Here is a 25,729-nt window from a genome sequence, read left to right on the forward strand (position 1 = left end):
TGGATCCAGGGGATCCCTGGGTGGCTCAGCGGTTTAGCGCCTGCCTTCGGCCCAGGGCGTGATCCTGGAGTCCCGGGATAGAGTCCGTGTGGGCTCCCTGCATGGAGCCTGCTTCTTTCTCCCTCTCTCTCTGCCTGTGTCTCTGTCCCTGCCCCTCTCTTTCTGTGTCTCTCATGAATAAATAAAACCTTAAAAAAAAAAAAAGAAAGAAAGAAAAGAAATAATGGATCCAGACAAGATCATCAAAGCTGTTGCTAATACCATATGAAATGTTGACAGGGAACTTCAGGCTGGAAGGATCAGAATGACACCACCTGAACCTTCTCGTCAACTTTAACAAGTGATGCAACAGGAAGTACACAGTACCACCAAGGAAGTGTTGCTAAACTGAACTTGAATCAAATCAAGTTTTTAGCTCTAACTACCAGTTTGCAGGAAATATGCAGTATACAAAACATATTAAATGGTATGATGTCTAGATATTCTTCTAAAATTCTCCAGAAAAAAAATACTTTTTTTAAAATAAAATTCTCCAGAAAAAAAAATGTGAGGGGTGAAAGATAAAGAAAGAATGGCAGGATATTGAAAACTGAAAGTAGGTTATGTAGGTATAACTTCTGTTTTTATGTGTGAACATTTCCATATAAAAATAACAAAAACAAATCTCTATCAGTGTTATTTTTGGAAAAGGAGGAAAACAAACATTCACAAATATAATTCCTAATATTAGGATTACAATTCTAAAGGTTGTCTTAATGTTTATCTTAAAAGTTATCTTTTAAAGTTTTCAAACTTTTAGAGACACCTGGGTGGCTCAGTGGTTGAGCATCTGTCTTTGGCCCAGGGCGTGATCCTGCAGATCCAGGATTGACTCCCGCATCGCTTCTCCCTCTGCCTGGGTCTCTGCCTCTCCCTCTGTCTCTCATGAATAAATAAATAAAATCTTTAAAAAAAAATTTAAGCAGCAGTTCAGATTTTTAAATTTTTAAAGATTTTATTTAGGATCACACCCTGGGCCAAAGGCAGTGCTAAAGGCCACCAGGCTGCCCTAAAGTTTTCAAACTTTTAAAACACCTAAGTCAATACTGTACAGTGTGCACTTGAAAATTATGAATATATACCCATTAGATATATTTTTAAGCTGTAAATAAAAATACAGTCACTGAATTAAAAAACAGTAACAACTGGGGAAATGAGGATTTCCCAGTGCTAATATAAGGACTATATAAAATAAAAATCAAAGCAGTTCAGGTGAGGTTCACTGAATACATCACAGAACTATGTCACTAAAATTAACATATACTCTCTCAAACTTACCTTCTGTTACGTTGTTTTAAAGTATCTAAAGTTCCTGGCAAATATTATCAGGAACAAAACTGGATGTATAAATTCTCAACCTAACTGGCAACTGTCTAACAATCCAAGTCACATATCATTTTGGCTTTCCAGGCTTGAAATAGAGAGCCATAATAAAATTTAAAAACAGTAAGGATGAGGCAAATAGGGATTTCCCAGAAACGCAACAACAAATGAATTAATTTTTTTTATACAGTGTAAAGTACTGACTTAATTTATTCTTAGGTGATTCGGTAAAACCAGTTAATTATACATAACTGTTATATCTCAGAGAGAATAAAGATATAACAAAATACTTAACATGTCAAACATTCTTTCCATCAGTAACAGCCAGTTAAGTATTGATGGATAGTGTGTGAAAAAGTTGTCCTAGCAGCTCCAGAGTAACTAATACCCATCCATACAAATCATATTAAGGTATAATAGATAAATCTAATTAAAGTTTGAGATATTCGAACCCTCTCCTAATTTTCAACACACACTAAAACATACCAGAATTGGAATCAGAAAGCCAGCACTAAAAATAAATCCAGAAGAAAAACCTATCTCTTAAGAATCTAAGAAAGGCAATTTTTTAAGAGCTGAAATTTCTTGATAATAGAACAATGCCCCATAAATATTTCAGTTTAACTTTTTGATATAAGTTATTTTAAAATAGTTTTCCAAATGCTTCATCTGTAATATGAGGATGATAATAACAGAACACATCCTAAGAGTGCTGAGAAGATGAAATGAGAATACACATAAACATTCAGAATAATACCAGCACAGAGTAAATACCCAAAAAGTGCTAGGTATTTTTATTATTATAACATCATCTACTGTTGCGTGATAAAGGAACTTGATGAAACTCCTTGAAGAGTGTTCTGATAACAAAAACTAGCAAATTTTTATTTCATTTTATTTTTTTAACTAGCAAATTTTTAAATGCATGTAACTTCCTATTTACTTTTAGAAATTATGCCTTTATGCTTGCCTATGTGTGCAAAACTGTGTGTACAAGGTAGTTCAATGCAGCAAACATCCATCAACAAAACCTGGCTAAATAAATTATGGAACATCCATACAAAGGAAATATTATGCAACCACTTTTTTCAAACGAGGCTATAACTACACACATTAGTTTTTAAACCCCCATTATTTATTTACCCTTATATATGTTCCATGTTTTCTGAAGGAGAGAAGAAACTAACTACTTCTAGGTAATAAAACTGGGACCTAAGAAGAAGTGGGAAACCTTTTTTTAATTTTAAACATTCTTGGTACTTTTAAAACTGCACACTATGTGAATGTTACTCTTAAACCATTATTTAAAAAACAAATTAGTTTAAAACAGAACACTGGTCTAAAAACCAGGAAAAAAATCAAAAGAATCTGTTTTAACATTTGGGTTTGTATTTCTAGAGACACACATTACTCTTAAGTGTCTCAAAATATTATGTAGTTGAAAAAATGCAATTCTTCCAAGAAAGATAGCAAAAACCACATGCTACAGTATTAAATAAGATTTCAAAATGAATTACAGAGTTTGCATTTATCTTGAATACTTGGGAGTATATGAACTCCTTTCTTCCTAGAAACAGGCACCGATACTGACCTACATTACCTCTATTCTCATGCCTCTTACAAATACCAGCTCCTTGGAACTTCTGCTTCACGTCTCCAACCATCCTGCCTCATTAATTTCAAGCAGAAATTGGGCTCTGCTGCTCCCTCTTCCCCAAACAAGTCTTCACATTCTAACCACCTGAGGAAAATGTGAAATGCGGCAACTAAGCAAGACAATTCCTATTCTCACTTCCCTGTATCTCAAGAAACCTCAGAGAATGGCTGTTGTAACCACCTCCCAACCTTGGGGGCTCTCAATGAACTCTTTAAAACAAATATTTGAGGAGGTTTACTGATCATGGCTAAGACTAAAGATTAAAGTTATAGTTTTGGAGTTCTAGCAAAGATAGAAAAATAAAAATATAAGAGGAAAGGAGTCTTGGAAAAAGAAGTAACCCATACAGAAGGAGAAAAGAAAGAGGGGAAAATGGCACAAGCAAGACATCAGGCAAAGACTGGGAAACCTTTGTGTCAGTATTAAAAACCATGATTGTAGCCCTTGAAAAAGCTCTCCTTAATGCCCCATTCTTTCATAAGAAATTAATCTTTTCCCTCAGTTCAGATTTTACTCCTCAATGCTCACTTCATCAACTTCCTTTAAATTACAGCAAATTTGTAAATGTAAAGTGGTAATATATGTAACATACTTATACTTCAGAGACTGCACATAATCTTATTCTAGCTAAATATAATATTTACTGTGAGGAGGGAGAGTGCACTCAAACTGATCCTTTATCAATTCAATTTTAACTGATCAATCATGTGCTCTACTGAGCACTGTCAAAACTAAAAGTCTGTGCTCTAGTATTAGAATAAAGGCATCTCTTAAATACTTGAAATTATTTTTCAATTACAAAGCTCATGACAAGGTAATTAGTAAACAATAAGAATAGAATACTTAGGGCAGCCTGGGTGGCTCAGCAGTTTAGTGCCACCTTCAGCCCAGGGCGTGATCCTGGAGACCTGGGAAGGAGTCCGACGTCGGGCTCCCTGCATAGAGTGTGCTTCTCCCTCTCCCTGTGTCTTTGCCTCTCATGAATAAATAAATAAATCTTAAAAAAAAAAAAAAATAGAGTACTTAAAGGAAAAACAACATTAAGTAATTTTTTTTAGTGTTTTTACTCTGGTAGAATGTGAAAGATATCCATCACAGAGCTATCCAAAAAAGTATAAAATACAAAAATCTGGATCTTAGAATTGGAGTCATGGTTTGATTCTACAGTGGTAATTTGTTCATATGGCTTAAAAATAAAAGTAAATTGAACCTCATATTCCTTCTAAAAGCAATAAAATCACTAAAATGTAGAAGAATATTAAGCACAAACACAATGCTTCCATGTTTTGCTCAACTTAAGAAACATCTTTACCTGAGGGAACAGTTGGATTGTTTTGGTGGTTTTCACTGGTAGAAACAAACAAATCTTCTTCTCCTTCAGTTGATGAGCTGGAAGAGGATTCGCTGCTGAGGTCATTCTCACTGGAACTACTAGAACTGGGGAGCAATGCATATTTTCTTCGGGCTAACACTTCTCTTTTTTTTCTCTGCATCAATATTCTCTCTTTTTGTTTCTGTGTCCTCTGTGAGGAATTATTTTTTACAAATCTCTTTCTGCATGGAAGTCTCCTTAGTGAACTGCTATGAAAACAGGGTCTTTTCATTAACAATCCTGAAACAGATTCTGTCTCTGTCCGAGGCCACTTCTGGGACCGTGCACTATGAGTTCTACCTTTAGCGCTCAAAATTGCCTGGGAATGTCTTACAGAGACTTCTTTATCCTCATCTGAAGTCACAGTATCAGAATCTCCAAAATGCAGACTAGATGAAGGAGAAGAAAGACAATCACTAAAAGAGGAATCATTATCTTCATCGCTTGGTGTTTCTAGATGTTGCCTCAATCCTAATATTCCCTGGTTCTCTTTAACACAATTTTGCATGTAAGAAGGGCCAGCCTGCTGGCTTTTGCGTTTTTTCCTCACAACAACACTTTTTTCTTGCTCTTGTTGGTTACCATTCATGTCCTTCTCTTGTTTTTGAGAATCATCACACAAATGAGAGAATTCATTTCCCACTTTACTGTTAATCATCTCAACTCCCGCAGGAAAACTTTTGGCTGCCCCAATGGGCTCTGGATGCAAGAGGATCCCTTTCAGACTCTCCTGTGTCTTTTGCGCATCAGAAGGAATCTCACTCTTCATATCCACTTTTAAGGTATAGAGCTTGTTATATTCAGGAGTCCATTGAGACATGGGAAACTTTAAGGAAGGCCTAGAAGACATAATTAGAGATTTAAAAGAAAGTTAATGTGTTTTATTATTAACTGAAGAGTTTCAGATTCCACTGAGAACACTAATAGCATACCTTTTCCTGATATACCAAGATATAAAATGGCTACAGTAAGTAATTTTACTGTTCTTTTAAAATATTTTTCTCTGATACCTCTACCACATACCCAACTTTTAGAAATGAAGATCACAAACCTACCTGAACATAAGCCTACTTGAAAACTTCTATTAACCAAAGACTTACCTTGCTGTATAATCTTCCTACCTCCAGCAACATATTTGGTTAAAATCTAACAATTTCTTTAAAACCTAATATAGTAAAAATAGATTAAAAGACTAGAATTCAAAAGACTTTGACTAGTCACTGTTTTTCTCCCAGTATCCTGAAAGTAGTAATTAAATATTTTTTGTACATCTAGATGGTTACTGTATTCGATTGCTAAAAATAATGAACTAGTATAAATATAGCTTCTCTTCGGGGTACTTGGGTGGCTCAGTCAGTTGAGCAACTGCCTTCAGCTCAGGTCATGATCCCAGTCCTGGGATCAAGCCCCGTGTTTGGCTCCCTGCTCAGCAGACAGTCTGCTTCTCCCTCTTCCCTCTGTAGCTCCCCCTGGTTGTGCACTCGTATGCAAGCACACTCTATCAAATAAATAAAATATATACATATAGCTTCTCTTCCCCATGGTTGTTTTCTTCACACTATTCTTTCTCTAATGAGAATCTAAATTCGCTGATAGACAAAATACACAATTACCACATCTCACAAACTTTTAGATACATGCAGAAAGATGGTGAGTTGCTAAAGATCAATCAGTTAAAGCAGCACAGTAGAACAAAACCAAATTTCCTATTAACTAATCTAAGGGTATCTAAATCATTCCATCTTTGAAATTAGGGGCTGCTGAACAAGAGGACTTGAAATTAATGCATTTACATCAATGCAATACACAAGAATGGTAATAATAAAAAAGTAATAAATACCATGGTTCAAAATGAAATGTATTTATTAGAAAGGTAGTCTGTGTGACAAATACAAAATACAATTAAATAATGTTAAGATTTTTAACTTAAGTTTTTATTGAAGTATAACAGACACACATATTCTAAATTTATAGCTCAACAAATTCTCAGAGTGAACTTATCTATGGTAACGTCCAGGATCACAAAACATAAGATAACCAGCACCCTAGAAATCCCCTTCCAGTCACTCCAACTACTGGAAGTTGTAACCACTATCTTAAACTTCTAAGACTACGGATTAGTTTTGTATTTAACAAGTACTTTTAAACCACTTTCTAAAAAGAGAGGATAAAGGTATTTGGTAGTCTTTTCCTTCTCCACAAATGATAGTTATAGGAATATACAACCTCACAGGTCTCACATTTTATTTTAGTGTGTAACTATTATCAGATGACAGTAATTTAAAAAAAAAAAAAAAAAGGAATGAAAGAAACAGCCTATTTCTTTCTTTCTTTTTTGAATAGGCTCCATGCCCAATATGGGGCCCAAAATCACAACCCTGAGATGAAGAGTCACATGTTCCACTGACAGAGCCAGCTAGGCACCCTAGCCAGCTAGGCCTATTTCTATACAAAGCTATCAAAACTTCTATTTCCTGTAATTCTTATTTCAAGGACAGGCAGTGCTGTATCCAAAATCAGCCACCAAGTCCTGTCTGGAGTTCAGCAAGACCAGTACTAAAGGCGGAACACAAAGATGGGTGAACACATGGGCACAGGAATGAGCAAATTACAAGAGGCAGCAAATCAGACAAGGATCACCATAATTAAATATCGAAAATACAAATCACAACAATAAGGCATGGATACATGTGATTTAAGATTCAAGGGATGGCCCACTAAAATGGCTATAATAAAAAATATAGATAATAACAAGTGTTTGCAAGGATAAATAAATTGGGATCTTCATACATTGCTGGTGGGGATATAACATGGTGTGGTCACTGTGAAATGTGAAATGGTGTAGCCACAAATATTCGTGGCACCATTAGTCATGATAGCTCAAAAGTACAAACAATACAAATGTCCATCAACTGATGAATAAATAAATCCACATAATGGTTACTCTGTTAATCAAAAGAAATGAAATACTAATTCATGCTACAAAGTTTAATGACCCAAAAAAGCTACACTAAGTAACAGAAACCAGTCACAAGACCACATTTTCTAAAATTCCTTTTGTAAGAAATGTCAGAACAGGCAATGCTATAGAGATAGAGAAGATTAGTGATTGTCTAGGGCAGGAGACTAACAGGAGAACTGAGATGTGATGGCCAGTGTTTCAGCTTTATTTTCAGTGAACTGAAAATGTTTTACATTTCATAACTGATTGTGGTGATAGTTAAATCAACTCTGAATATTCTAAAAACCACTGACATATACTATTAAAAAGGAAGAATTGTAATGGTATCTGAATTTTATCTGAATAGAGCTACTGCCAAAAAGTCAAGAAAGTAAGTATCCAGATTTCTGGGCTTCAGATAATTTTATGCAACCCTCTTTGATCTCATCAAAAGAGTCATGTGATTTAGAAAAATCTGGGGATCTTCCACAAGTCTATGTCTCCCAAGAGTTGTGATGAGTTGTATCTCTGAAGAAACAGATTTCATATATTGAAGAAAAAAAAAATGTTTCAGACTCCTTACCCTTAATTACTAAGTCACCCTCTAGGTCCTGTAATGGAGATCCTCAGAGGCAATGAAAACTCGCCAAAAGGACAGATCAATTCTGAGAACAGGAATCCATAAATGAATTTACAAAGAGGTGATTCATAGCATAATTTACTAAACTCAATTTTGTTTCCATTAGTTTAAGCCCCAAAGCCAAAACAATGAACTCTTTATGGTTAACTCTGCTCTGGGTTTTGGTGAATTTTGTCTGCCCAGCTGGAGGCAAAGAAGGAATAAGGGATAGGTGGTAGGTACATGGTGTGTGTGGTGTGGTATGCAGTATTTGTACACCAGTAACTGTTCTCTGAGTTATGTCAAGCAGTCATCAAATGCAAAATTAACATCCCATATTACCTGAGCTATTCCTACCAAGGGAGTATTCTAATTCGTGTTTTTATTTTGAACTGAGAAAAAAATAAAAAGAAGTTCATAAAAATAAATACCAGTACTGTATTTTTTTCACTTAAAAAGCAGCAAAACTAACACAAGGACCAATAAAGAATGTTCCAAACTATTTGGTATTTGATGAAATCATAATCTAGTCTTTTATTTCTATAAAAATTATTGGCCATGGGTGCCTGCGTGGTATAGTTGGTTAAGTGTCTTCCTTTGGCTCAGGTCATGAGCTTGAAAGGCTAGGATCAAACTCCATATCGAATCTCACACTGGGCTCCCTGCTCAGCAGAGAGCCGACTTCTCCCTCCCTCTGCCCCTATCCCCCCACTAGTGCTTGCTTCCTCTCTCTCAAATAAATAAAATCTTAAAAAAAAAAAAAAAGGCTAATCTAATTTACAAAGGAAGTTAAATACATATCAGATATACCTAACTCCTTAGCCACATTAGGACTGGTTTGCTATTATACATTGTTTCAATTCTGAATCCACAAGACTATACTCCCTATTTATATTAGTTTGATTCAATTACTTTATTGCTATGTCATGATGGCAGCATACCAATTACTCCTGATATTAGTGTAGGATACACAACTAATAGCAAACCTTGCATGAAAAAAGGCACAATAACTAAAAATGTTAATTTTCAAAACTAAAAATTAGGGTTAGGATTTGGCAATTTACATCATAAATTAAATTTACATGAGAATAACAGTGGGGGATAAAAACTCATGAAGATCACAGACACAACTTTGAGGAACTCTATCTCTAAACTGAGATATGGTTTAGAAATAGTCATTATTATTGGTACGAATGACTTTTACCACCAATGATAAATGTAAGTACTGTTAAGCTTAAATGAAAATGTGATGAGTTTACAGAGCTCTAAAGAAACAAGATTTTTAAAAATATTCATAAGATGATTTTCTATTTTTCTATAAAAAGCTTTAAAGATTACCAGAAAATGAACTAGAAATACATCCACTATTTATCCACTTTTTTCATATAATTAAGTGGAAAAAAGTATGTGTACCCGAGGGGATATACTTAGGACATGTTTTGAATTTTTAATTCTCTCTTTTTTTTAAGATTTTATTTATTTATTTATGTAAGACCCAGAGAAAGAGGCAGAGACACAGGCAGAGGGAGACTGAGGTGGGACTCGATCCCTGGACCCCAGGATCTTCAGCCCTGAGCTGAAGGCAGGCGCTAAACCACTGAGCCACCCGGGTGCTCCTTAATTCTCTTCTATTGGTAATTATTCTACCATGTGCCAAGTTTATGAATATGAAATCAAGTACCTAACAGAATACTCTCTCCTACCACCTAAATGCTCACAGCTAAATAGTATGGGCAACATGCTTTGCCACATTCTGAACAGTAAAAATTTCATTAGCAAGAACGATATTCCAGCCCAAAAGGCACCATTCTGGGCTCATAACTACATTGGCAAAACGTCCAACATAAACTAAATTTCTTAGAGAGTTCTGCTCTTACAGGTAAGAACACACAATCTAATAATATTTTCAATTATGAAAAGGAATGAGGGGACCTTGATAAACTTATTAGCAAATAAAAATTAACTTGCAGACTATACCTGACAGAAAGGAGGAAGTTACAGTCAGGATAACTATTGTGAGACTGCCAAATTCAACTTTTAGGAGGCTAAATGTAATAAAAATGTGAGAAAAGACCAATGATCAAGGAACCTAGCCTAAACAGACAATAATAATGTTCAGAAGATAAGACTACTAGCTATCAAATGATTCATGTGAATTCTTGTTGACCAAGGACACCAAGATGAAATAAAAAAAAACAGGTAATTCACTAAAGGTTCTAGAAGAGACAGTTATAGATACAATGTTATCAGAATACAGAAGAAAACCCCATAATGTAAAATACTTCCAAGATAAAACTCACAGAACACTACAGACTGCATTTCCACCATGGTATGTATGTATCAGGGGCTGCATGAGACACTGATCCACATACTGACATTATAAAAGTAAAATCACAGTCCTAACCCTCAAAGAATTCAGACTGAGGAGAGAGAGAAATACAGATTACAAAACACCAAAAGGAAGACACTGCAAGGACACTTAGATATTAGAGATGGTGACCAGGGAAGGCTTCAAGGAGGAATCCATAATTTAAAGGATGAATAAGAGTCAGGAAAGAGAATTAACAGCATAGTGGGGGACAGAAGAAGAGACAGGCCGTTCTAAAATGTATGACAAGGGATATACCTTGAAAAATAAACTAGAAAGCTGTATCATTGTAGTTGCTCTTCAGCTGGATCATCTGGTAATACAGGGTGAAAAAGAAATTGAAGCGGGCCAAAACTGGAGGCACAGGAGTAAAGAAGCTACTGCTATAGAAACTGAGAAAATACATGCATAGACAATAAGAGACTGGTGTTTAGAATGGGAAAACACAAAATCCAGAGATAATGAAAGATAGAATTACCAGGAGTTTAACCTTTGGATAGGAAACAGCCATGGCTAGCATCCTAGTCCAAACGATCATAATCTTTTGCCTGTACTATTGCAACAGGCTAGTTGTTCTTACTTCTACTAACAGTTCGTTTCTACACATCAACTTGGGTGTATCCTAAGAATATAAATCAGATATTACACCCTTGCTCAAATTTTTCCAGTGGTTTCCAAATGTCTCAAAAACAAAATCCAAACTCCTGACCACAGTTTATAAGATTCTTTATGATCTAATGTCCATCTACTTCTCCTATCAACTCACCTCTTTATTCACTAGATTGCAGCCAAACTGGCCTTCTTTCTTGCTGTCCTTTGACCATGGCAAACTTTCACTGCACCTGCACTTTGCATTCCCCATACCTACCATACTTTTCTCAAAGATTTCTGAAAGGGTAACTACCTTCTGCTCACAATGTGGGTCTTGGTTTAAATGTCAGCTCTTTGGAGAGGTCTTCTCTGACTCCTCTGGAGCAGCCATGATAATGTGCCTTAAAGACCTCCCACTACAGAAAGCTTAACTGATGAAGAGCCCCAAATGCTGTGTTCTGAAATCTATTATTGCATTTGCCGTAAGTCACATTTCCCACAGGCTGCTCCTGGCCAATGACATAATGACAGGGAAACTAAGTTGGGCCTGTCCCTTGGAGACACAGAACTCCTTCAATAGCTGACTTTAGTTTTAAGGATTTCCTGATGGCTGCATCTTCCTAAGACCCAACTTTTCTTTCCTCTCTCCTTCACTCAGGGTCAGACCTCCATTGCTCAGTCCAACAACTCTTGTCTTCTCTAGCTCCTTCCTCATTTTCTCATAAGCACTTCTCCCTAATAAAATCCTTGCACATTGTGCAATAAGGGAAATACCAACAGAGTGAAAAGGCAACCCACAGAATAGAAAAAAATATCCACAAATCATGTATCTTATAAGATATCTGATAAGGGATTGTATCCAGAATATATAAAGGACTCCTAGAACTCAACAACAAAAATCCAGTTAAAAAACGGACAAAGGGGATCCCTGGGTGGCGCAGCAGTTTGGCGCCTGCCTTTGGCCCAGGGCGCGATCCTGGAGACCCGGGATCGAATCCCACATCGGGCTCCCGGTGCATGGAGCCTGCTTCTCCCTCTGCCTGTGTCTCTGCCTCTCTCTCTCTCTCTGTGACTATCATAAATAAATAAAAATTTAAAAAAAAAAAAAAAAAAAAAAAAAAAAAAAAAAAAAAAAACGGACAAAGGAACTAAATAACCATTTCTCCAAAGAAGAAATACATATGGCCAATAGGAACATACAAAGAGGGGTAACTGGCTCAGTCAGTCAGTTAAGCATCCAACTCTTGATTTCAGCTTAGGTCTTGATCTCAGGGTCTTGAGTTCAAGCCCCACACTGAGTTGAAGCCCCACACAAGCCCCTCCACACCCAGTGTGAAGCCTACTTAAGAAAAAAAAAAGAAGAAAGAAAGAAAGAAACATAAAAGGATGCCGAACGATGTCACTAATCATTGGGGAAATGTAAGTCAAAAATACAATGTGTGCTACTTAGTACCTAAGATGGCTATTATCTATAAAATTAACAAGTATCACTAAGGGGTGGAGAAAATGGACCCTTTGTACATTGCTGGTGGGAATGTAAAATGGTGCAGCAGCTGTGGAAAAGAGTATGGCAATTCCTCCAAAACTTAACAGAATTACCATATGATCCAATAATTCCATTTTTAGGTATGCACCTAAAAGTAAGCAGGGATTCAAACAGATATCTGATATACATGTTCAAAGCAGCATTATTCACAACAGCTAAAAAGAGGAAGCAATCCAAATGTGCATCAATGGATGAATGGATAAACAAAATGTGCTGTACATATATAGGGAAATACTGTTCAGTCTTAAAAGGAAGGAATCCGGGGCACCTGATTGGCTCAGTGAGTTAAGCATCTGATTATTGATTTCAGCTTAGGTCATGATCTCAGGGTCATGAGATAGAGCCATGTGTGGGCTCCAAACTCAGCACAGTCTCCTTGAGATTCTCTCCTTCTGCCCCTCTGCCCCAGCTCGCATGTACACTCCCTCTTTGACACAACAAATAAATAAATCTTTTAAAAAGGTGGGGGGGGGGGGGAATCCCTGGGTGGCTCAGCCGTTTGGCGCCTGCCTTTGGCCCAGGGCGCGATCCTGGAGTCCCAAAATCGAGTCCCGTGTCAGGCTCCCTGCGTGGAGCCTGCTTCTCCCTCTGCCTGTGTCTCTGCCTCTCTATGTCTATCATGAATAAATAAATAAAATCTTTTAAAAAATAAAAAAATAGAAAGGAATCCATACAAAAACCTACACTAGCTGGATGCTTACAACAGCTTTACTCATAATTGGCAAAACTTGGCAACAACCAAAATGTCCTTCAGGAGGTGATTGGATAAACTGTAGTAAATCCAGACAATGGAAATTATTCAGTGTTAAGAAGAAAAGGAACTATCAAGCCATGAAAAGATGTAAAGGAACCTTAAATGCACATTATTAAATTAAAGAAGCCAATCTGAAAAGGCTACACCTGCTAAATGATTCCAACTATAGCATATGAAATTCTGAAAAAGGTAAAACTATGGAGACAAAAACATTAGTGGGTGCAGGGAGGGGGGCTTAGGGGATGATGAACAGGTATAGCAAAGAGGAGTTCTAGGGCAGTGAAATACTGTTTGATTTTATAATGAAGGATACATACCACTATACATTTATCCCAACTCACAGAATGTTCAACACCAAGAGTGAGACCTGAGGTAAACTAAAGACCTCTGAGTGATGATGAGTCAATTTAGGTTCATCCTTGGATTAAAAAAAAAAAAAAAAAAGTACTATTCTGGTGATTGATGTTGATAATGCGGAAGCCTATGCATGTGTAGGGGCAGTAAGTACATGAGAAGTCATATATCTATCAATTTTGTTGTAAGCCTGAAACTGCTCTAAAAAAATAGTTTAAAAAAAAAAAAAGGAAATTCTGACACATGATACAACATCAATGAACCTTGATGTCATTAAGCTAAGTGAAATAGCCTGTCACAAAAGGACAAATGCTATATGCTTTCATTTATATGAGGTATCTAGAGCAGTCAAATTCAATGACAGAAAGTGGAATCACAGTCATCAGGGTACAGGGGGAAAAGGGAATGGAATTTAGTGTTAAATAGGTGCAAAATTTCAGTTGAAAAGATTAAAAATGTTCTGGACATGGATCCTGGTGATGGCTGCACAACAATGTGAATATATATTTTTTTCAATGTGAATATATTTAATGCTAAACCATACACTTGCACATAGTTAAAATAGTAAACTTTATATAATGTATTTTTTACCACACACACAAAAAAATCCTTGCACATTTAATCCTGTTGTGGCATCTATTTCTCAGAGGACCTGGACTAACACACATTCCACTTAAGGAACCAACTTCTTTTCTCTACCACTCAGTATCACATCCTGATTTTTGTAGTCTTTGACTTGCCAATAATCAAAAGTCTCAGCCTACTTTTATTGTATATGGTATGGGTTCCCTCATTAAATTCTAAGTTCCAAGAAAGCAGGTACCTTTTCTGTCCTATTCATTGCCTGATCTCTAGCAACTAAAATTCAACTGGCTACATAGTAGGCACTCAATGAATATCTTTGACTGCATTAACCAGTAAAGCAATAAATGGGTAAAACTGAAAAATGACTCCTACATTTCTGGCTTTGGTAACTAAGAATTGTGCTGATATCAATCACTAAGACAGGAAAGAAAGCAGAATATGAAAACAGAGTAATCATAACAAAATTATATAATAATAATAATGTCTAAGACTTCTTGAGTATTTATCATAGCCCCATTATCAGTAACAACTCTAGAACCACAGAAGGCATTTATTTTATCCATGGGGACCAACAAGCCTTTGAAACAGAGAAACTGATCACAAAAGAGAACATTAAGGAATCAAGAGATTTTCTCATCCATAAAACTGATAACCTGATCTACATGCTGCTTCTTGATTCATAGTAAATATTAAATAGGAAAGTGCATCTTCCACAAAGGCTATAGAAACCACTTTCCAGGTCTCTGAGACTATCAAGGTCCAACGTTAAAAAATAAATCTTCAAACTGGAGAACTGTGGCTGGATGCAGCTCACAGACATGTATTTTTTGCCCTGCACAATTCAGAAACAAAACAAAACAAAACAAAAACAAAACTGGTGGTTAGTTCTCATTAATATCAAGGTGAGAAAAAGGCTTTCATCACTATATAGCACTGTACTGGAAAGGGCTAGTCAAGTATTCAAACGAGAATGGACATAAAAGGAGGTTGATTTTTTGGTCATTATTTGCACATGACATCAATAGATGAGGGCGATAAGAAAATCACTGGAAACACTAACATGGGTGAGTTATATGTGTGTTTACAACAATAATTCTCTAAAAAAATCAATGACTTTCCTTTAAACAAATAGTAGCTAATTAGAAAATACTAAACTACCACTACCACAGAAAAACAAAAACTACCACTCACGATAGAGGTGAAAAGATTTAATACCCCGTATAACAGTTAACAAGACACACACTACCTATATGGAAACAATTATTACTTTGTCACTCTTGCAAAAATTACTGGGAAATTTAATGTCACTCTAAAATACTAGTAAATTGGGCAGCCCTGGTGGCTCAGCAGTTTAGTGCCACCTTCAGCCCTGGGTGTGATCCCATGTTGGGCTCCCTGCACGGACCCTGCTTCTCCCTCTGCCTGTGTCTCTGCCTCTCTCTGTGTGTGTCTGTGTGTGGATAAATAAATAAAATCTTAAAAAAAATAAAAATAAAATACTAGTAAATTTTTAAAATTATAAAACAGGGGCAGTCCCAGTGGCTTAGCAGTTTAGCGCTGCCTTCAGCCTAGGGCGTGATCCTGGAGTCCCGGGGTCGAGTCCCACGACGGGCTTCCTGCATGGAGCCTGCTTTTCTCTCTCTGCCTCTCTCTGTGTCTCTCATGAATAAATAAATAAAATCTTAAAAACAAAATTAATTAAATTATAAAACAACAGAAAAGTGCCTGGGTGGCTCAGTTAGGCATCCGATTTAGGCTCAGGTCATAATCTCAGGGTCCTGGGATACAGCCCCATGGTGGGCTCCCTGCTCAGCATCAAGTCTGCTTGCCTCCTCTCCTTCTGGGCGTCCCTCTCTGCTTATATGCTTGCGCTCTCAACTAAATAAAATCTTAAAACAAAGGAAACTAGCATTCAAATCTGACTTCAAGGAACTTAGGGAAGAGAAAAAGATAACTGACCAACCCACCGAGATGATGACTCGAAGACTAAGAAGTCTTATAAAATATTTTCAAAATATTCTAGGAAGCTAGAGAAAAATAAGGCATTAGAGTAATAAAAAAAAAAAAAACTATAGCATATCTAAGAACTACAGAAAAACATGAAAAAAGGATACTGAATGACAAAAAGGGAATTTAAGTGGGATTACTGACAAAAAATAAGTCAAGCAAAAAGTGTCATTTGTGTACTAAAACGATCTGGATTCAAGTCTTTTTTTTTTTTTAAGATTTTATTTATTTATTCATGATAGACATAGAGGGAGAAAGAGGCAGAGACACAGGCAGAGGGAGAAGCAGGCTCCATGCAGGAAGCCCGATATGGGACCTGATCCCGGGACTCCAGGATCACGCCCTGGGCCAAAGGCAGGCACCAAACCGCTGAGCCACCCAGGGATCCCCTGGATTCAAGTCTTGACTCTGCCTCTGACTAGCCATGTCACCTTGGGCAGATTACTTAAACTCTAAAACTGTTCTTTGTCTATAAAATTGGGATACTCACATCTATCTCATAAAATTGCTCAAAGCAGGACGCCTGAGTGGCTCAGTGGTTGAGCATCTGCTTTCAGCTCAGGGAGTTGATCCTGGAATCCCAGGATTGAGTCCCACATTGGGCTCCCTGCATGGAGCGTGCTTCTCCCTCTGCCTATGTCTCTGCCTCTCTCTCTGTGTCTCTCCTGAATAAATAAAAATCTTTAAATAAATAAATAAATAAATAATAAAATTGCTCAAAGGGTTAAATGAGAGTACTTAGCAGAGTACCTGGCATAACAGCTGTTATTAATTCCTCTTCTAGAGGAGCAGTTACATAGATAAGAATTATGATGTTTAAGACCTTCCCTTATACCTAGAAATAGATGAAATCCTTAGAGTCAATGAAGGACATACAATCAACTGTTCCTATAGAACCTTAAAGTACAAAAATGAAGGGCTAAGTTTCGTTGTCACAAAATACATGAGAACAAATAATTTTACAGATTCTCCCCTACTATGGAGAATTAAAGTTTGGAGCACTGGATGCTCCCTAATTTCTAAAAACTAGACATTCTACTTTTGGAAAAACATAAATCTCTCTCAAGTAATAGGTTTCTATTACTCAGTGAACCTAATGAACTTGTTTGTCTTGTTTAAAATATTCTAAAATCCCCAAGTATTAGTCATCAAAGGAAAGCATATCTAACATCTATTTAGGTCTCCTATCAGTACAAACTAGGTGGAGTTCAATACAGAGTCTACTACTCTAGACGTGATTGTGGTGTCATCATAACCAGTAGCAAAATGAAGGGTGTATCTATCCTGGCAAGCCTGAAAAGTATCAGGGACTCAGTTTCAACTAGTTAGGAAGGCAGTACTAAAAATCACAGAGTACACCACACAATGTCTAACAGTTCTAGTATGAAAGCCTAGACTCTGGAATTTAAATTGCAACAAGAAATATAAAATACAAAGATACTGGTAATTATCTGTTACATAAAATATATTCTATCAAAAAAACTGAAATAACCAAAATAATATTGTATGCAAAAAACTGCAGAACTGTACAATAAGTTGTAAAAAATAATCCTCATCAATGGAGCAACACCTCGTTTCTGAGTGAGCAAAGACTCCAAAGTGGCTTTGTTATAAATTAGAAGTCATAATTTTTTTAATATAAAACATAAACACCATCACCATGGACATGTTATTGCCTTTAAAAATACGGAAGATTAAACCTAAAGATTAATTCAAATTCATACTGTTTGCATGTAGTTTCTCACCATCTTGTTCAATGAACTTCCAAAAAAATCAACATTTCATTAAAAATAACTGTACAGAGCTATATGTACAACTGAGGAGGGTAGAAGTGCAAGGGAGAATCTGATTCAAGTGTTTTTTCCTTTTTAATAAAGTTTTAATTTTTACAACTAAGATAAAATTAGGTATATCCATTAAACTTCTGGGCAACCTTTAAAAATGAGGTAACTTCAGGATGCTTGGGTGGCTCAGCAGTTGAGCATCTGCCTTTGGCTCAGGGTGTGATCCCAGAGTCCTGGGATCGAGTCCCACATCGGGCTCCCTGCATGGAGCCTGCTTCTCTCTCTGCTCTAACTCTAGAGAGTCTCTACTCTCTCTGTGTCTCTCATGAATAAATAAATAAAATCTTTTTAAAAATGAGGTAAGTTCTGTAAAAAAAAAAATACAGAAAGTACAGCTAATTTTTTTTAAAGCAGGTTGCAAATAAGACTGTTACAATACGATCCTTTTTTGGTGAAACAAGTTATGTTTTTACATGCATGGGGAAAATACAGAAAAATATATACGTAGTTGGGGACTAGGGACTAAGACTGTAGGTGGGAGATTTATAGTAATGGGTTTGGAGCTTTCGATTTTTGTTACACATTTCTGTCCAGTTTGAATTTTCTATAAAACAATCATTTGCCCCTTTTAAAATGAAAGTGCAAGGATTTTTTCAAAGGAACAAAATATATTTTATTTTTCTACCGAACTAGGACACAACTTTGTTAATAGCAGATTACTACACAAATCAAATATATGCTAAGGGAACTCTGACTAGACATAAAATTTCTACTTTAGTGACTAAAAATGACCACCAGTCCTGGACTGGATTAATAATAGAGTAGGGCAGAAACTGATGGCACCTGACTGCAAATTTGAACAGTTGTCAATTTGACAACAGCTGATCATGCTTTTTAATTATTGAGACTGGTCTATGATATGTTTTTTCTAAGTTTACCTTTATGAAGAAATCTTAATACTTGGAAAGAAATAATTTATCATGAAATCATTTCATAAAATCTTTCATCATTAAAAGAACAGTAATTAGTGTTGTTTATGTTAACTGAAAGGTGACAGTAAGAAAAAAAAATGTACAAGGAAGGGACGCCTGGGTGGCTCAGAAGTTGAGCATCTGTCTTAGTCTCAGGGTGTGATCCCGGGGTCCAGAGATAGAGTCCCACATCAGGCTCCCTGTGGGGAGCCTGCTTCTCCCTCTGGCTATATCTCTTCCACTCTCTGTGTGTCCCTCATGAATAAATAAGTAAAATCTTTAAAAAAAAAATGTACAAGGAAGGGATGTCCGGGTGGCTAAGTGGTTGAACGTCTGCCTTTGGCTCAGGCAAAGGTGTGATCCCAATCCAGGGATTGACTCCCGCATCAGGTTCCCTGTGAGGACCCTGCTTCTCCCTCTGCCTATGTCTTTGCCTCTCTCTCTGTGTCTCTCATGAATAAATTTTTTTAAAAAAATCTTTTTTTTTTAATCTTTAAACAAAATGTACAAGGCAAACAAACCTCTACAATCTTCCATTCTTGATAATTCTTCAAGTAATCAATCTGCCACTTTCAAAGCTTCAAATTTACAAACTAATCCTTGAGTAACTTTTACTTAAACTTGAGTTTCCAAAGCTGAACTTCAAGTGGCCTCCAGGTTTCCTTGGAGATTGGAACTCAGTGAACTGAGAATTCTCTCTTTTTTTTAAAGGGACAGAAGCCAATTTAAAGACAATTAATACTTTTGTGTATAGAAGTATCTGCTTTAATATACCCATTATCTTACCAAATTTTACCTATTCGCAAGAGCTTAATGCAGAATTAAACCATACTGCTAAACAAAATCCTACATCTTTACAGAAATACATTTAACATTTTGAACTAATTTTTGTAATTTTAAATTACAAAACAGAGTGGTGGCGAGCCCTTGGTGGGGCTCAGTCAGTTGAACATCTGACTCTTAATCTCTCTGCTCAGTCTCAATTTCAGGTGCATTGAGTTCAAGCCCAGCGCTGGACTCCATGCTAAATGTGAAACCCATAGAAGAAAGACAAAGACAGACAGAAAGGTATAAAATGACTTGGTCTTTCTCTTATAAGTAGCCACATACACTGCTACTGCTGAAGGAGGAGAAATGAAAATAAAAAATACAGAACTAAAAATTATTGTGACTTACACAAAACTCTTTGAGGGTAACAACTTCAATGAAACAGAGAGCATATCCATGTGAAAAGCAGGAAATACTATTTAAAGTAGGTAGAGTAGAACCAAATTATGGTGGGCTAAAAAAAAAGTCAAGATAAAAAATTTTGACTGATATCATATATGCTGTTATTCAAATAGTTACAGAAAACTACTTTGTATGCTGGATATGTGGGCAGAGATATAAATAAAATACAGGCTCCCATCCTTCAAGTTCATGATTTAGCACGACAGAATGAATATAAAGAACTAAAATATGGAATGCTATAAAAAATGATACAAATAAAGGTACCCTTCATGGGAACACAAAGGAGGAAGCAACTGGTATTTCTGAAAAACTCCATAGAGAAGATGACATCCAAGTCAAACTATTAAGAATGCATAAGGTGATGATGGTAGGCAGATAAAACCCTTCATTTCAAACAATGGCAAGAAATGGCAGTATCTGAATACTCTAAATGTTTAGAATGTGGGGTTTTTTTTTTGTTTTTGTTTTTGTTTTTGTGGGAGAGAATAAACTGGAGTCAAATTACCAAGAAGTAAGGAATTCTACGCTTTCATTTCACTCAAAATTTAGAAAGATTTCTTTGAGGGGGTGCTGACAAGAGTAGACTTGAGGGAAAGAAACAGAAGAGAAAACTTTGCTGTGATGGGGGCAAAGGGCAGCCTTATGGGGAAAAGGGTGAAGTGAAGGAAAAGACAGGATATGCAAAAGTGACAGTCATTTAAGACAAGACAGGGAAACAGGAAAGAAGAAAAAAGCCAATGCCAAGTCTAGGATCTTAACTGGGTATCTGGAAGAATCCAGAATCACTGTCAGAAATAAAGTTACTTGGAAAGAGAATGCAGGGATTCTGTTTTGGGTATTTTGAAATAGTAATAACACAAGATGGGACTATGCCTATAATACTAGATTTGGAAATACAGATTTTAGTGTTATCTACTTGAAGGAAAATAAAATCACTACAGCCAATAAACTAATCCACTTTCATAAAAGTGGAGTTCTGAATATAGAGAATAAATAGTTAAAAGAGTACTGCATGGTACAGTATCTCCCGTAAGAAAGGCAAGAAGAAAAAAGAAAAAGAAAAAAAACCTTACAGGACAGTAAGAAAGTCCGAGAAGATCTGAGAAAAGCAAAACCATGGAAGGTATTCTATTTATTAATTCCCGCCTGACTTCACATTTTTACTAACCAGCAAGTACTGAGAAATATACCTCAGTACTGCTCATCAGCTCTATGAAAAAGTGTTTCCCAACTATTTTTTATATCACAATACACACAGAGTATTACATATACTGGGCATTTAGGGTAGATCATCTACGAGGTGCCAGCCCTGGGACTCCAGCCATAGACCCTCTCTTGATGTCTTGAAGTCTGAAAGGATCAGTATCTCCACATACCTGCAACCCAATGGTGGTATGTATCCTAGCTAAGTTGTTCTGCTCTAAATTCTTTATCCCTTTCTTTTTTTTTTTTATCCCTTTCTTTTGTAAACATTCTTCCAAACAATAATTCTATACCAATTAAACTACCTGACTTTGCTTTTAGGCTGCTACTATGGCTTTTATTTTTTCTTATTTTTTTTAAGATTATTTATTTATTCATGAGAGACCCAGAGAGAGGGGCAGAGAGAGAAGCAGGCTCCATGCAGGGAGCCCAATATGGGACTTGAGCCTAGGACTCCAGGATCACGCCCTGGAGCGAAGGCAGGCTCTAAACTGCTGAGCCACCCAGGAATCCCCACTACTATGGTTTTTAAATCATCCTAACCAGTACCAAATATTTTTAATTGAAAGAAAATTTTAACCTCAACTAAGCCAAAAACTACCTGCCAATTCTTTCTTTCCTCACAGTTGGACCCAACCCAAAGGACCCAACTATTATTTCCTCAAGCCATCTCCTTTTACATCCTCTGTTAAGCAAATTACTAACTCTGCCACTGACTTTATTAAAAAATAGAGGCTACCAAAGAAACTTCCAACATCTTACTTCCCTTTATTCAACCTCTAACTTTTCAATTTATATCAGGACCTTATTCAAATATGCCATCCCGTACTGGAAGTTATTTTAGATTAATAGCATCCCTCCACTCAAAAAAGATTTAAGCTGGCAACTTTATGCTGTTAAGGCAGCCCAACCACAAGCCACCATGATTAGTTATTACATAAATTAGCATTACTTCATATTCTTTTGTACCTACTTTCCCCTATTACATAAATTAGCATTACTTCATATTCTTTTGTACCTACTTTCCCCCTCCAAAGAAGGGAGGAAGGGAGAGAGGAATGAGGGCTTCTACCAAATTAAGGACTATATCCCCAGATCGAACAAACTTGAGCCAAAATACCATAATATGACCATGAGGCTATCACAGCTTTTCAGAACACTGCTCAACAATCAAGCTAGAATCCCAAACGGCAGAACTCTACAGAACTGTGTTGTTTTAGAATGAATGCTGGTTTTTGCTGGTATCACACTTGGCTTTAAACTTTATACTCCCACCCAGGCGAATATTCATGTCAAAATATGGTATCTTTCATAATTCAGTTATTTATAATTGTCTTGCATAAAATACTCTTCAAGTCTTATCATACTGTTTAAATAACTCTTTTCTCTTTCTGTAAGGTGGTAATAAGTACTCCATTTCTTTAGAAGTCAGATTTCCAGCAACCTCAACTCTCAGGAGTACAGCCTACAGAAAAATGATTCTCTGAAGGATCAAAATAACTGTCAGAAAAGCTACATGCAATTCAATATTCAGAGACTATTCTATTTTACATATAATTCTCTAAGCTTAGTTGTCTGGATTCCAGGTGTAAGAGTATTGTCTCTTAGAGACAGAAGAACTAAGACACTTGTCCCAATACTAAAAAGGTCAGTTAGTCTAGATTAAATAATATTATTTATCTGAACAGATTCTGAGGACAACACTGTTAATATCGCATAAAATAAAAAAAGCTGATGTTCAGAATCATAATTCTGAGCCATCCAGAAAACATACTGTTCTCAGTAAAATAAACATATACATAGCATGTCTTATGCATATTTACAATATGGCTAATAAGTTTTAGTCGCTTACCGGGAAACATGTGAATTGTGACAACAATATTATCTCAGTTTTTATTGAAAATGTACAAAACAGGATGAAAATTTCGACAGTACAAAAAAAAACTGCATATAAATTCACAAAAGTGGTAAAAGAATAAAATTTTAAAATACACAAAATACTTGGAAAATATGAAACTATATTCCTAACATGCAATGTTTCTACAAACTGATTAAGGAAAATATAGTGACTTCTCTGTCTTATCTATTAATGATTTTCATTCTTTAAAATTTATAAAACAAAATAATTACATTTTTTTAAAAACAGAGATTCAGGTTTGTTATTTACAACCTTTGGAGTGGGTGCCAATCTGAAAATCTGAGGCTAAAAATAAGTAGGAGGATAAAGGTTAAATTACCAAATTTTTAAAGGATGAGAAAGCAGGAAGTTCAGAAATCTTGTGAATATCACTGGCTCTCTATTTCACCATTGTGACAAGGACAAACTCTGCTGTCCTAATTAAAATCTTTCTTAGAGCTGCAGTTGCTATTTCAAATCAGATTTTGCAAGACAATTCAGCAATAAACTCATTCCTAGATACAGGCCCATTTATTTTTTAAAATGCTTAACAGAGTCTCAAGGCAACAATACATTTAAAAGCTCCAATTTCTATTACTTGGAACCAAACTCCAGCCATTGCAACTGGGAAAAGGTACAATCTCCCTCATCTTTTTATCTGCCCTGACAGTCTACAAATCATTTGTAAATGATTTCTATGATTAGAAAGGAAAAAAACAAAACAAAACAGTATTATGGGAAAGAGAGGTAAAACAGTAATTATGGCAAAATAATACTAGTATTACTGATGATGATAGCAAGTATTATGATGATGGTGATGATGATAGAGAGGAACAGACCCTAGGAAATCTACAATTCCTGCTAGTATAAGTTCTCAAATTCACCTGCTTGTCCATGCCTGGTTTCCTGATATCCAAAAAAAGAGTTTATTTTTTGAGGCTCAAAAGAAAATAGAAGAATCTAAGGATTTCTCCTATTTGGCTGCTCCTAAAACAAGCATAAATATATATTTTATATATAAATATATTATATGTTACATATATCTATATTATACATTGAAATATACATATAATATATACGTTATATATGTTATATATTTATATATATAAATATATATATATATTGTGTGTGTGTATATATATATATATATATATAGATATAGATATTTTTTTTTTTTAAAGTAAGCTCCATGCCCAGTATGGAGCCCAACATACAGCTTGAACTCATGACCCTGAGATCAAGACCTGGACTGAGATCAAGAGTTAAACACTTAACCAACTGAGCCACCCAGCTGCCCCCTTTTAAAGCTTTCTAACCTTTCTTTTTTTAAACACTTCAAAGCACTTTTAGAAAGCTGTGTCTTATAGGGGTGCCTGGCTGGCTCAGTCAGTGGAGAATGCGACCTTTCATCTCAAGGGTTGAGTTTGAGCCCCACCTTAGATACACAGATTTCTTAAAAATAAAACCATAAAAACAAAGAAAACTCTTTCGTATACTCCATAGCAGAAGACAATATCAACACATAGTGATACAACTAAGCATTACTATACAAACATGTGATGCTAAAACCCCTTCACCATTCATCCAAATATCCAGGCTCAGACTTTTCAGGCATTCTGCATAAGAATCAAGTAAAAAGGGCACTAAGACCCAGCACCCAGATTCTGATTTTTAATACCATTCTCCAGTAAGGGCTCTTTGGTTCTAGGACTGTGGCAAGAAAAATACAAGATGAACCTGGAGCAGAAAATGCCAGAAAGTAAAGAACATATACACACACACACACACACACACAAACACACACACGGACAGAGGCATGTCAAAGGGACACCAGAGCCAACCTGAAAGAGTTCCCAATGGCTAAAAATAGACCTGCAGCAACAAAATAAATAACATAGTACTGGATTCTATTCCCAAGATATAAAATATCCATTAATCCATTACTGACATAGATGACTAAGTGGGAGCAAAGAGACAAAACTTCCATATAGAAGAATTCCAAATGACTTATATAGATGAATCCCTTCCAGAAGGTAGAGCTTAACAACTAAGAAGGAAAGGAGTAACTTTACAGTGGGGCAAACAGTACCTTGGCCAGATGATCAAGGTTAGTATTTTTAGTCATGTTGCTAACAGGGGTACTTCACCTCTGTGGGACTCTTCCCCATAACCTACAACCCCACTCAAATCAGTGAGAAAAACATTAGGCAAACTCAAATTGAGGGACAGTCTATAAAATACCAGCTGAGCAGTCCTCAAAACTGTTAAAATCATAAAAACAATGAAAAACTGAGAAACTATGAAATCACAAGAGACTACATTCAAATAACATCTGGAGTTTAGTTAATAGTAATATACCAATGTTGGCTTCTTAGTTGTGACAGATGTAAAATAGGTAAGATGTTAAAATAGAGGAAACTGGGTGAAGGGTGCATATGAATTCTGTGTACTAGCTTTGCAACTTTTCTTGTTGGAGAGACAGAGAAAA

The 25,729-nt window shown here is 36.1% G+C and overlaps 1 protein-coding gene across 8 annotated transcripts in view; it reads right to left on the bottom strand.

The window, feature by feature from the left end:
• The window catches only part of RNF111 (ring finger protein 111), a 129,823-nt gene that overhangs the window by 47,446 nt on the left and 56,648 nt on the right, over positions 1–25,729 (bottom strand). For all 8 annotated transcript variants that reach the window (XM_041744167.1, XM_041744172.1, XM_041744168.1 and 5 more), the window contains exon 2: positions 4,332–5,230. In XM_041744167.1, coding sequence (XP_041600101.1) covers positions 4,332–5,211 — 880 coding nt within the window. In that variant the 5' untranslated portion in view covers positions 5,212–5,230. The remainder of the gene's footprint in view (positions 1–4,331; positions 5,231–25,729) is intronic.

Source organism: Vulpes lagopus, chromosome 2 (assembly GCF_018345385.1).
Source record: "Vulpes lagopus strain Blue_001 chromosome 2, ASM1834538v1, whole genome shotgun sequence".
In the NCBI taxonomy this organism is placed as follows: Eukaryota; Metazoa; Chordata; class Mammalia; order Carnivora; family Canidae; genus Vulpes; species Vulpes lagopus.